The sequence below is a fragment of the Hydra viridissima genome, unplaced genomic scaffold (assembly GCF_058129835.1).
Source record: "Hydra viridissima isolate aposymbiotic clone 2 unplaced genomic scaffold, HvirCarnegie_v1 scaffold_7, whole genome shotgun sequence".
Classification (NCBI taxonomy): domain Eukaryota; kingdom Metazoa; phylum Cnidaria; class Hydrozoa; order Anthoathecata; family Hydridae; genus Hydra; species Hydra viridissima.
In genome coordinates this window covers 2,810,135-2,822,622 of record NW_028324306.1, presented here as the reverse complement: position 1 = coordinate 2,822,622, position 12,488 = coordinate 2,810,135, and the positions used below count along the sequence as shown (strand labels likewise).

Here is a 12,488-nt window from a genome sequence, read left to right as displayed (position 1 = left end):
TTACTCGTCTCCCACAATTATTATTTAAAAATAACCTGATGCTGAAAGCAAACAAATCATCTTTGCGCAAAGTGATTCTTCCTGACGACGAAATTAAAGCAAGTACAAATGTCACTTTGTGCAAATATGTCCTTGATGGAGGTTCCTTACTCCACAGAGTTCTTTGGAACAAAGGTATGAGGTTTGTAGAAATTGTTGAGACCTACATCAGCTATGTAAGAAAAAATTATGCCACCACTTATATTATATTTGATGGTTATGATAAGAAATCTTCAATTAAATCTAATGAACACATCAGAAGAAAATGCAAAGGTTCTTCGCAAAATCTTGTTATAAGAGAAAATAATCAGGTTCCGTACTCGCAAGAGCGTTTTCTATGGAATTCACACAACAAGGCACAATTAATTTTACTTTTGTCAGATTACCTTAAACGAGATGGATATGAAGTATATATTTGCAAAGGGGATGCTGACACGAAAATTGTCTCTAAATCGTTGGAAGTTGCAAAGGAAATTTCACCATGCATTGTTGTTGTTGATGATACTGATATAGCAGTTATGCTAATGTATCATTGGAAAGACGAATTAAATGAGATTTTTTTTTATCAAGAAAGAAAGAAAAAATTCTGGAGTATTAAAGACGCTCAATCTCGAGTAATGGGTTTTAAAGAACATCTGTTATTTGTTCACGCATGGTCAGGATGTGACTCGACATCTTCAATACTGGGAAAAGGAAAACCTAGTTTTTTAAAATTACTGCAAAGCTCCAATAATATAAAATCAGTATCTGAAATTATTTCGGATTACTGGGCAACCAAAAAAGAAGTTGGAGAATCTGCAGTAAGGGCTTTCATTGAACTTTTTGGTGGAAATGCAGAAACTTCTTTAAGGAAAATGCGGTTGGTATTTGAAAGTTTAGTTATAATTTTCTGGATTTAAGTCACTCATTTAGATTTAGAAAGTTTCTTATTTTCATAGTATTTTTCTTAGGTATTTAAAATGTAAACAAATGGTTTGTGAAGGAATTATTAAGCCAGAAAAGTTACCACCCACAGACCGTGCTGCTTATTTTCATGGTCTTAGAGTTCACCTACAAGTTGTTGAATGGAAAATGCTAAATGAATCTTTCAACGTGGATCCTAAAGAATGGGGATGGAAGTTAGATAATGGTTGTCTTCTTCCAATACCAACAGACAAAGATGTGGCACCACCCAATATGTTAAAAGTAATTCGCTGCGATTGTAAAACTTCGTCAAGAAATATGTGCGGAACAAATATGTGTTCTTGCAGGAGAAACGGATGAAAATGGATGTCTGCATGCGGTGGCTGTTGTGGGCTTGAAGACTGCAGCAATAAAACGGTAAATTTTGTTTTTTAAATACACACATGATCTTCTTTAAATATCTTCTTTTTTTTTTTTGGAATACAATTATTTGGCATTTTTAGGATTTTGAAATTGAAGAAGATTTGTGGCTTATAATATTTAAAGAGTTTCATTAGAGAAAAAAAAATTGTGGCTTATAATATTTAAAGAGTTTCATTAGAGAAAAAAATTGTGGCTTATAATATTTAAAGAGTTTCATTAGAGAAAAAAAATTATTAACAAAGTTATATAAATTCCGTAAATAAGAATCTAATAGAGTTCATGTATTTAAAAAATTGTTGATAAAAGTAAACTGATAAAATTATTGATAAAAGAAAAAAAATTGATAAAAGAGAAATTTATTTGATGATTTGTTTTGAGAAAAGTAAGATATCGGACATCTAATTTTAAAGAAATTTGCATTCAAGTCTTAATGTTATTTTAAAAGAATATATTATTTTCTAATTTTTTCCCATTTAAAATGCGCACAAACAAAAGTTATATTATTATGTTTTGAAAACAAAAAATATAACATTTTAACGATTTTACTCTTTTCAAAGGTAAATAACTTAAAAAATAGTTTTTTTCAAGTAATAGTTCTTATATAAATATTGATCAGCATAAAAGTTTCGATCCAACGATATATATTTTGGTGCTTTCTAAATTGCCCCTTTTATGTACCCCAAATTGCCCCAAAAGAGATGTTCCCGTAGCGCAATCAGCGGGGCTTTTTTTTGCGCTCATCCAGACACTGTCTACTTTCTCTCTGCAAATTTTCAGCTTAATACCATTTTTGTCCGGGTTCGAACCTATTTTTCGATAATTCTCTCCTACTAGTAATTTTTTATCATTTAAAGCTGGAAAATCGACATATTTGAAATATGGATGAAACTGGTATTATCGCAGTTCATACTCCAAATCGTGTTGTAGCTCATTAAGGTTTTAAACAAGTTGGACCTGTTACTTCTGCAAATTTAAATGCAATTGTGTCAACATACCCTTATTGCCAACTAGCCCCGGTCTCCCCTATTACAATTTAAACATACAAAACGTTTGCACATAGAAATTTTATTAAAGTTTTATAAAACATAAAAACTTTTAAAAAATAAAAAAATTCAAAATAATTATAAAAAAGCAGACATTCGAAATGTTTCTGATTTTCAATGATTAAAAACTAATTTCCTAAAAAATTCATTACGAAACAGATCTAATGTTCAGAGTTGTTGAACCAACTGCATTCATTACATTTTTAAGTCTTATTATTGATAATTGATTCATTACGAAACAGATTTATTGTTCAGAGTTGTTGAACCAACTGCATTCATTACATTTTTAAGTCTTATTATTGATAATTGATTCATTACGAAACAGATTTATTGTTCAGAGTTGTTGAACCAACTGCATTCATTACATTTTTAAGTCTTATTATTGATAATTGATTCATTACGAAACAGATTTATTGTTCAGAGTTGTTGAACCAACTGCATTCATTACACTTTTAAGTCTTATTATTGATATTTGATTCATTACGAAACAGATTTATTGTTCAGAGTTGTTGAACCAACTGCATTCATTACATTTTTAAGTCTTGATATTGTAAGTATTGATAATTCATTCATTAACAAAATCGGCTTTTCGTCATCTAATGAGCACTTCTTATTACGTGACTTTTTGTTTAGAATCGTCGAACCAGTTGCATACATTTCATTTGTAAATGTTATTCTAGATAATGGATTCATTAACAAAATCGGCTTTTCGTCATCTAATGAGCACTTCTCATTACGTGACTTTATGTTCAGAATGGTCAAACCAGTTGCATACATTTCATTTGTAAGTGTTTTTCTAGATAATGGATTCATTAACAAAATCGGCTTTTCGTCATCTAATGAGCTCTTCTTATTACGTGACTTTTTGTTGAGAGCCGTTGAATCAGTTGCATTTATTACATTTATAAGCTTTGTTGTAGAAGATGGATTCATTAACAAAATCGGCTTATCGTCATCTAATGAGCACTTCTCAATACGTGACTTTTTAAGCTTTTCGTAGATATCACTGGATTCTTGCACTCCAACTTTCGTTAAGCTGTAAAAAAAAGTAAATATGAGAGGAGCGTCTATTCATCCGGGTCATCAGAAGACCCGAACATTAAGAAAGACAAGAACAATTAGTAAGACAATTACTTTTTACAGCAAATGAAAACTTTAGTATCAGAAGTAGTTAATTCACAGTTTTTGGAAAATCTGCTTAAATGCAATTTTTAAAAATTAGTTCCACCACGTGTACAGCAGAGATTTGAAGTCATATTAAGTTTACTTAAGTTCAATTTTTGGACAAGCTAAAAAATAAGTCTAATCAATTTTTACAGACAAAGGCTACTGAACACCACTCTTTTTTTTTAGAGGATATCAGTTTTTTTTAACAACTCTTTCCAGCAGGTTAACCAAAGTTAGAAACAATTGAATATAAAGTATTTATTAAATATTTACATTTATAGTCAAGTATAAAAAAGTGCATCTTCTTTTTTCCTTGTTTTTTAACACTTTTTCTAAGAATTTAAAAGATTTAAAAAATGAGTGCACGCTAAACTTGAAGTGGTTACATCTTTAGAGCCCCATAATATGATTTTGATGAAATTTGAAATTTATTTGCCAATTTGAATCCAATTTATGATAAGCTCAATTTTTTTTCAAAATTTTTATCTTAATTTTCTCTAACCAGGACCAGAACCATCATAATCTGAACACACATTTCCTTCACCTCAATCAAATGAAGTTTACTTTGGCCTCTGACCTCAAGCTTATCAAAATGCATACATCAACCTTGGATTATCTATAGGTACTTTATGTCCTTGGTTTAAATTTTTTTAATCTTAATGAGCAATACATGTGCTTTTGTTTTAAATATAGGGCCACTTTGGAAATTAATCACGCTGCTTCATTAACCTGCAGATTACACACATCCTCTCACTCGGGTGATTTAAGGCATGTCTGGCTTTTATCAGTGTTCGGTTGCACCACTAAACATTTCTTTTGAGCGTAGCTTTTTTTGGCAAACAATTCACTAAAACGAACGTTACAAGGCAAAAGTTGTTAAAAATTAAAATACTAATTTTTTACGACGTTATGGGTTACGACTGATCTTGTCTTTTCTGAAAAAGAAGAATATCTTTAAAAATAAACAAAATGATCTCTAAGCACAACTTTTTCAGTAATGTTCAGTCTAGTACACATCAATAATTGTTATTATCCACTTGTACAGCTTGTGATTTAGATTAGCAAAATCCAACGTTTTTTATAAACTTCCGGCGTTGCCTCTAACACGACTAAAAGGAGCGATCATCGTTAACGGCACTTTGAGCAATAAAGTCGATAACCGTATTTAAGGTTTTTTTTTTGTTGGGTGTAACCATGTGATCAAGTTTACATTTTATTTAACATGAAATTTTAGATTGTTAAATAATTTGTAGCTGTTTCAAGCAAAATAAAAATCATTTTCTAATTTGAAAGTTTTACATGAAAATATGTTAAAGCAGTTGTCTTGTTGATATGTTTATCTTTTTGTTTTTGGTTTTTACTTGAAAATGAATTTAACGTTTCACTTAATCTTTTCTAATTTTCTAATCTAAGCACTCTTCAAAACAGTGATATTTTCATTAACGTGAAGTAAAATTTGAAGTAAAAATAATTGATTTCGTTAATGTGAATAAAAATTTAAAATTAGGATATAACTGAAGAACGAAAACTGAAATAGAATTGAATATAAGCATCAAAAAACGAAAATAGGAATAGAATTAAGAATTATTAACGAACGAAAATTATTGAATATTAAAAAAGTTTTGATGCAATAATTAGTTTTTTTTGACAATTAGTTTACAAATTTTACATACTTGGTTTGAAATTGGAGCACATGATTGACCATAACGATGATATTTGAAATGATTATAGAATGTATTAATGGACCACAAAACTGGTCACGTGCTTGTCATTACGTTAAGTATAAATTCAATGCGTCCAATCAAGGACGTATTAATAGATGGACGTTCAACGCATTTTTTCATAAAAAAGATATGCGTGTTACGGTATTGTTTAGATAACAATAGTGAAACAATAGGTGATAATTGCGAAATTTATTTTTTTCGACGATAATAGGTGAAATTTATTTTTTTCGACGTCGGAAAAAGATGGTCTCGACTATCCAATAAAAATATTTTTAAAAGTATTTTTCTGAGCAGCGAAACATAAAATGAGTATGGCAGAAAACTTTGTTATGAATTTTACGTAGGGGAGAAATACTCCCGACGTAAACATTAGCCCGTAAATTAACCTGCATAAAGTTTGTCGCATGTTTTAGTCGTAAAAATTTGTCGTGAATAGTAAAGTTTTTGAATTCATGGTGTTGTTAAAGTAAATAACCTTATTGTGAAATTAAACAAAGAAATGTTTAACAAGCTTAGTGATAAATTATCATTTGTTAATACTGCAGAAATAAATCCTTATGAAGGTAGGGTTTTTAGTTTTTTGAGTTGTTATGTAATATCGATAGTGGGAGTAAGTCCCATAAAAAAGTAAATCTCCTCTTATAAGCTTTAAAACTCATATAAAAAAATTCTTAAATTAAGGATTTTTTTATATGAGAGTATTTATCCCCTTTTCAAAACTAAATTATTAAAAAGAACCATTTTAATGATAAAATGAACTTTTTTGGTGGTGTTTTGTGGAAGAGTAATTCTCCCCTTTTTAAAGTTTTTGTTAAAAGTGTAAGTTTTACTTTTGTCAAGTTTTTTTTGAAACAATAAATCTCATATTTTAAGGATTTTTTTCATATGAGAGTAATTCTCCCCTTTTCAAAATTAAATAGTTAAAAAGAACAATTGCATTGATAAAATGAACCTTTTTGGTGGTGTTCTGTGGTAAGAGTAATTCTCCCCTTTTTAAAGTTTTTGTTGTAAGAGTAATATTTACTTTTGTCAAGTTTTATTTGAAAGAGTAAATCTCCTCTCTTAATGATTTTTTTCATATGAGAGTAATTCTCCCCTTTTTAAAGTTTTTGTTATAAGAGTAAGTTTTACTTTTGTCAAGTTTTTTTTAAACAATAAATCTCCTCTTTCAAGGATTTTTTTTCATATGAGAGTAAATCCCCCCTTTTCAAAAATTAAATAGTTAAAAGAACCATTTTGTTGATAATATGACACTTTTTAGTGGTTTTCTGTAGTGAATTATAAACAAAAATGACATTTTTTTTTTTTCAGCATTGTCATCAATCAATCCATTGAATAGTTTAACAGAAATTCAGTTAAAAAAACCCGGGTAAAATACTTAATTGATGTCAATAAGTAACTAAAGTATATAAAGACTTAATTAAAAATTTTTGTTTTTAGTTTTATCTGTTCTGCTTGTATGATGTCATTTACAAGAAAAGATAATATGAAAAGACATGCTTTACAGGTACATAAAACCATTTTTAGAGATGATCAATCCAAAGATAAAAGAACTCCATGTCACTATCAAGACTGCGGCCAAGTATTTTTTCAAAAAGTCAAACTTATTAAACACATAGAGGAATGTCATGAAGGTATATTTTCCAAAGAATCCTACAATTTTTTATCAGAATCTGAATTCTTAGCATGGAAGGAAAAGGAGGAACTTAATAGTTATGTTTTTTTCAGTAAACAAACTGGTAGTTTTTTCACTGGAAAAAATATAAAAAAAGATGTAAAAAAAAGTTATTTTATTTGTCAAAATGATGCTCATTCTAAGCCGCATCGCTCTGTTAGTGAACCAGCAAGAAAAACTAATAAAAGGTACTACAGAGGGAGTGTTAAATCAGGTGCCTTCTGCCCTGCCAGAATGATTGTCACAGTAAACAAAAATGGTGTCACAAATGTGCAGTATATCAAAACTCATAACCACAGTGTTAGTATTACAAATACCATGTACCAACCTATCCCAGGTAATATTAAAAAAAATATTTCTACTAAATTATCATTAGGTGTACCTGTAAATACGGTTTATTGTGATCTTAGGGAAAGTTTTGGAGACAGACAAAATAGAAATGCTGTTTTAACTAAATCACATCTTCTTACAAAAAAGAATATTTCTGATATCAACAGAGCAGTAAAAAAGGGGTGTCGGCTTCACCCTGATGATAGCATTTCAACTTTTTTACTTGTTCAAAAGTTGAAGTCTGAAGATTTTAATAGCATTCTGGTTTATAAGCCACAAGGACAACAAACTGTTATCGGCCCAAAAGTGTATGACGACATTGACCTTAATAAGGATTCCTTTGTGGTTGGTATACAAACTAAGCATCAACTATCAATGTTTAAAAAGCATTCATCACAAATTGTTTGTATTGATGCTACACACTGCACCAATCAGTATGCATTTCCTCTTGTAACTTTACTAGTTCGAGATGATTTTAAAAGGGGTTATCCAGTAGCTTTTCTTATTTCTAACCATGCAGATGAACAAACCATAACACCATTCTTAGAGGAAATAAAAAGGAGATGCAATCATTCTGTAAAAGTTAATGCTGTTATGACAGATGATGATTTGTCAGGCTGGAATTCTTTCAATAATGTTTTCGGAGATGTGCGCCACTTGCTATGCAAATGGCATGTAAAACGGGCATGGCGCAATAAACTTCCTTTAGTCGGTCCATCTAATTTACAAGAAGAAGTTTATAGGATCTTAGAGACAATCATTGACGAAAAAAACCCTGATGTTTTTTTATCAACTATGAATGGTTTTGTAAAGGCATATGAACATAAATGTCCTAACTTCATTAGTTACTTTGTTACATACTATGCTCCTCGACATATAAAATGGGCTTCTTGCTTTCGCAACTTTCAACATGCTGACACTGATACTAATATGTTATGTGAGTCATTTCATAACAAATTGAAAACAGTTTATATGGAAAGACGACCTAATAAAAGGTTAGACGATTTAATCAATTTACTTTTAACAATTGAGGAAGATAGTTATTGGCGCCACAAAAGAGACAACATTTATCTTGGAACAGTATCTCTCCCAAAAAAGTACAAAAAGAGACATGAAAAAGGAATGTTGATTTCAGATAAATGTATTATTAAATGTTCATTAACTCAGTACACAGTTAAGAGTCAATCAAAAGATGTAACATACAATGTTGACATTCTAACCGACACATGTAAGGAAAGTTTGTGTTCAGAATCATGTCTAAATCCTGCCTGTAAGGGTTTGTGTCAGCATTTATATAGGTGTAATTGTAATGACATCATAATCCTTTGCAAGCATGTTCATAAGTTACGATCATTTCTTTTAAGAACTCAAGAAAAAAACTACACAAAAGTATCTTTAGCTGTTAATACTGGTAATAATCAAGTGAAGCAAAAATCACAAACATTTATAAATGAGACTGAAAGGTTTCAAAAAAATATTGATGAATTATCTACATTAATTTCTCATCCCATGATAATAAATTTGCAACTTCCTTCAATGAACAGACAACTGGAAGACATGATCAGTCAAGCTGAAGCCATAAAAAATATGAATTCAATTGAGATACCTGTAAAGCCACACAATAACCTTTTAAATTTTGAACCAAATAAGAAGTTGGATAATCAATGGCAGCCCAATAAATTTAAGAGAACAAGAAAAGAAAATAGGAAAAAGGAAACAAAACCATATCAATATCCTGCACAAAACCAAAAAGAAGAGATAGTTCTGAAATTGTCTCAGCAACATGTTGATCTAATTCATGATAAACAAAGTACAATAATATGCGATAAGATTGAAACTTGTGATTTCACCAACACTCTCATTACGTAAGATATTTAAATACATTTTCAAATACTTGCTACTATTCATATTTTCTATGAATATCTTAGCTTTTAAATAAATTTGCTTATTCAAGTTAATTTGATGTAATGGATAATATATTAGACAGTAAATAAAACAATAAACTATATTTCCTTCAGTATATTATTTATATTTTTGTGTAAAATATAAATTATTCATATATATGTGTGTTTGTTTATATATATAAATATATATATATATGTGTGTATATATATGTGTGTGTATATATATATATATATATATATATATATATATATATATATATATATATATATATATATTTTTTAAATTTATTGATATATTTAGACATGGCTCTCACCAAATATCTTTTATTTCCCTTTTGACATTAGAAAACAATATACCATCTGACATTTCCTTTAATTTAAAAAAAAGCACTCCAGGTTTTCAAAAAGGCTGGCTTCAAGATGAAGTCATAGGAAGTTTTCTACATTGCTTTGAAAAAAGATACCCTTCAATGAAATATTTGGGTCCAACTGAAGCATTAGCTTTAAGCTGTTCAAAAAGTTTATGGCTTTTATGGAGAGATGTTGATACTAAAGTTATAGAACAAGTCCTTATTCCTTTTAACCCAACTAATTCTCATTGGATTTTAATACATCTAAAAGTTATAACAAAAGAAATAACTGTACTTGATCCACTCCATTGCAATATTATGCCAAATAATTTATCACACAATAAATCCATTGCTGTTGCTAAAGACTTTTTTCGACTAAAGTTTAACATTTTAAACCCAACAGTCATTTCAGCCCCAAGTCATTGTTTACAGAAGGATAGTTACAACTGCGGTGTTTACATATGCTATTATGCATTACAACTTTGTGAAGGTATCATTATTTTTACACAATATGCATTCTGCATAGAGTGCATCTTGTGCAATATTTATATATTAGTATTTTTTTAGTTGTCGATTTTATAACTAATTTTTTATTATGTTGCTTATATTTAATTAATTGCATATATAAATTCATTTATGCATTATTAACTATAAATTTAATTATTTGTTCAATAAATTATAATTATTAATTATAGTTTGCATAACTTATAATTTGTCTGCGACTATTTAAAAATGCATCATTACACGACTTTTTTATTTTCTATTTTATTTAACTTTCTTTAAAATTGTGTTTTCAGAAAAAAATATCAATGATCCATTTAATGAAGTACAATTTCGTAAATATATATACGATACTTTATGCGGTAGGTGTTTAAAGAACCTTGAAAGTGGTTTTGAACGTCTGTACGATATTTGCAGGGCAAGTGTTTATTTTATTTTAACATAATAATAAGCTGAAATTTTTATTCCAATATTGTATTAGGGAATAACCTGTTCCTTTACTATTTTGTTCGTCCACTTTGAATTAAATGCGATTTGGTTGGCGAAAAATAAATATATACCGTTGTTACATTTTAGGTCCTATCCTTATAAACATATGTTTCCTTGTTTCTTTGAGTTGTTTACAGTTATATCTAAATTATAGCTGTCTATGAAATTTGAGAGATTGATGGAGTAATAGATATTGTAGTAGTGATTACAAGGATGACCTTTAATATTTTATTATTACAGATTTGCAAGAACACATCCTCTAAAAAGAACGATTGGGTGCAATGCACAAAATGCCCACAATGGTATCATTGCGAGTGTGCCCACATTTCAATCAAAGATGCGGGTGTCAGTGATACTTTCCAATGTCAATGATACAACCCTATCAAGTTTAAAAAACGGCTATTTTCATAGCCACAAATCGTTTTAAAAACATTAAATGACATGAAAAATCTAGTTCCATTCTATTCTAATTACAGGGCCGTGCTAAGGGCGTGAATTAATTATAATTAAGAAAAAAATAAAGGAAATTTTAAGGGAAATCTTTTTTTTTTAATCTTAACTTGTGCTAAAAATGCGCCTCCTTATATAAACTCTAATTAATAAAAGCTCATTTAGTGAACAAAAGAGCGCTCTTTTGTTCTGTAAATGAGATAAATTGCGCCCCCTTCTCTTTAAATAAAAGTTATGTCAGAGTTAAAGACAATAACATTTAATTTTTTTAAGAGGAAGGAAGCACAATTTTTCTTGCTTTCCCGAAGCGCTAAGTTGGCTCGGTACGAACCTGTCTAATTCTAGTTGTTTTTTAAATTTTAAATCAGACAATAACTTAACAAATTTAATAAAATATCATATCATTTTTAAATAGCCTGTTTAATAGGCCTAATTTGTTTCAGTTTTTAAACAACGTGATTTGTTAAATATTTGGGGAGAGTGGTCTAAAATATCCCCCTTTTCAAAAAATGATACAATCAACTAGCCTCGTACAAACAAACCTAAAAACAAATTTTTTAAAGGATATTCAATTTATGCTCTACAATTTGTTATCTGAAAATTAAAGATGCATTTATGCCTTACGTTAAGAAGCAACCGATAAAAAGAGAGATGCCAGGGGCCCATTTCACCCTAGTGTTAGCCTAAAATGGGTTCCTTATTTAATAAATGTATAAAACCCGAGTTTTAATCAAGAACTGACAGTTACTTATACTTTAGTAATAAATAATCATCTGTTCCTTAACCATATTAGAATTTTGACACTCGAAGTAAACTCAATTGAGACAGAATGTGCTCAAATCTCTTCTGTAACTGAGTGATAGAAACTACTACAGCATAACAATATGTGTACAGGTGGGATGAGAGATTATCTAAGATATATGATAACTCCGGTTGGATATTATAGTGATTTATCCGGCCAAATATATGATATACAAATATTCGGCATTTTGACCGGATTATCCGGTCGGATATCATATCCGGTACTCCTCTAATTGTTACCTTTTTATAATATCTGATCAACATTTTGTTAAAGACAGTATTTTCAATATTGCTTATAAAAGAATGGGTTAAAAAAGATTTTAAAAGTGAGGGTGAAACAGGGCTTTTTTCTTTCCGGGGATAGTTTTCTTATGGTTAGCTGAACAACATACTAATGTTAAATTTTAATAATATTTGGCTAAGCATAAGATTAGATGAGGTGGGGGCCTGTCTCAACCGAGAGGCCCGTTTTAGACCACTCTCTTCTATAGATTTACAAAAAGTAGAGTATCCACGGTATTACGTTCGCCCCTATCTCCCCCCTATCCGCCCCTTTTAACAAACAAATAAACAAAACTTTTGCCTAAAGAAAAAATAATCTCTTATAAAAAAAAATTCTACAAAAAAATAGAGGAAAAAAGTTTTTTTGCATTTTTTTTTTTTAATTCTAAAAAATCTCCTCAATAAAA

At 29.5% G+C, this 12,488-nt stretch overlaps 3 protein-coding genes and 1 long non-coding RNA gene across 16 annotated transcripts; 3 read left to right on the top strand and 1 right to left on the bottom strand.

Moving 5' to 3' along the window:
• Positions 1-1,368, top strand: LOC149885622 (uncharacterized). Its single transcript, XM_090092738.1, has 2 exons — positions 1-898; positions 990-1,368. Exons 1-2 carry the CDS (start codon positions 39-41, stop codon positions 1,300-1,302), a joined length of 1,173 nt encoding a protein of 390 aa, XP_089948864.1. The 5' UTR covers positions 1-38; the 3' UTR covers positions 1,303-1,368.
• Positions 1,369-2,414: 1,046 nt separating this feature from the next.
• On the bottom strand, positions 2,415-5,283 carry LOC149885620 (uncharacterized). 3 transcript variants are annotated; one of them, XM_090092744.1, is made up of 2 exons: positions 5,249-5,283; positions 2,415-3,444 (listed from the first exon to the last, which is right to left on the bottom strand). In XM_090092744.1, exons 1-2 carry the CDS (start codon positions 5,278-5,280, stop codon positions 2,889-2,891), a joined length of 588 nt encoding a protein of 195 aa, XP_089948870.1. In that variant the 5' UTR covers positions 5,281-5,283; the 3' UTR covers positions 2,415-2,888. The 3 variants fall into 3 exon arrangements, with proteins under 3 accessions (XP_089948870.1, XP_089948872.1, XP_089948871.1); XM_090092746.1 differs by lacking the exon at positions 5,249-5,283 and adding an exon at positions 4,563-4,662; XM_090092745.1 differs by lacking the exon at positions 5,249-5,283 and adding an exon at positions 4,479-4,638.
• Positions 3,115-4,860, top strand: LOC149885621 (uncharacterized). Of its 2 annotated transcripts, none has more exons than XR_016454045.1 (2): positions 3,115-3,192; positions 4,081-4,860. It is a non-coding gene; the product is annotated as an uncharacterized LOC149885621 (long non-coding RNA). The 2 variants fall into 2 exon arrangements; XR_016454044.1 differs by lacking the exon at positions 3,115-3,192 and adding an exon at positions 3,408-3,529.
• A 296-nt stretch (positions 5,284-5,579) lies between the features above and the next one.
• On the top strand, positions 5,580-11,167 carry LOC145191249 (uncharacterized). 10 transcript variants are annotated; one of them, XM_090092724.1, is made up of 6 exons: positions 5,580-5,862; positions 6,611-6,668; positions 6,740-9,169; positions 9,510-10,048; positions 10,356-10,477; positions 10,789-11,167. In XM_090092724.1, exons 1-6 carry the CDS (start codon positions 5,799-5,801, stop codon positions 10,918-10,920), a joined length of 3,345 nt encoding a protein of 1,114 aa, XP_089948850.1. In that variant the 5' UTR covers positions 5,580-5,798; the 3' UTR covers positions 10,921-11,167. The 10 variants fall into 10 exon arrangements, with proteins under 10 accessions (XP_089948850.1, XP_089948856.1, XP_089948851.1 ...); XM_090092730.1 differs by having other exon boundaries at positions 10,426-10,477; positions 10,789-10,844; XM_090092725.1 differs by having other exon boundaries at positions 5,704-5,862; positions 6,827-9,169.
• The last annotated feature ends 1,321 nt before the right edge of the window (positions 11,168-12,488 follow it).

Excerpts from the sequence above, each read along its gene's own strand:
- LOC149885622 (XM_090092738.1), top strand. The coding sequence starts at position 39 with ATGCTGAAAGCAAACAAATCATCTTTGCGCAAAGTGATTCTTCCTGAC. Across the intron at positions 899-989 it reads ACTTCTTTAAGGAAAATGCG|GTATTTAAAATGTAAACAAA; the intron begins GTTGGTATTTGA and ends TATTTTTCTTAG.
- LOC149885620 (XM_090092744.1), bottom strand. The coding sequence starts at position 5,280 with ATGGTCAATCATGTGCTCCAATTTCAAACCAA. Across the intron at positions 3,445-5,248 it reads GTGCTCCAATTTCAAACCAA|CTTAACGAAAGTTGGAGTGC; the intron begins GTATGTAAAATT and ends TTTTTTTTACAG.
- LOC145191249 (XM_090092724.1), top strand. The coding sequence starts at position 5,799 with ATGTTTAACAAGCTTAGTGATAAATTATCATTTGTTAATACTGCAGAA. Across the intron at positions 6,669-6,739 it reads ATTCAGTTAAAAAAACCCGG|TTTTATCTGTTCTGCTTGTA; the intron begins GTAAAATACTTA and ends TTTTGTTTTTAG. Across the intron at positions 9,170-9,509 it reads TTCACCAACACTCTCATTAC|ACATGGCTCTCACCAAATAT; the intron begins GTAAGATATTTA and ends TGATATATTTAG.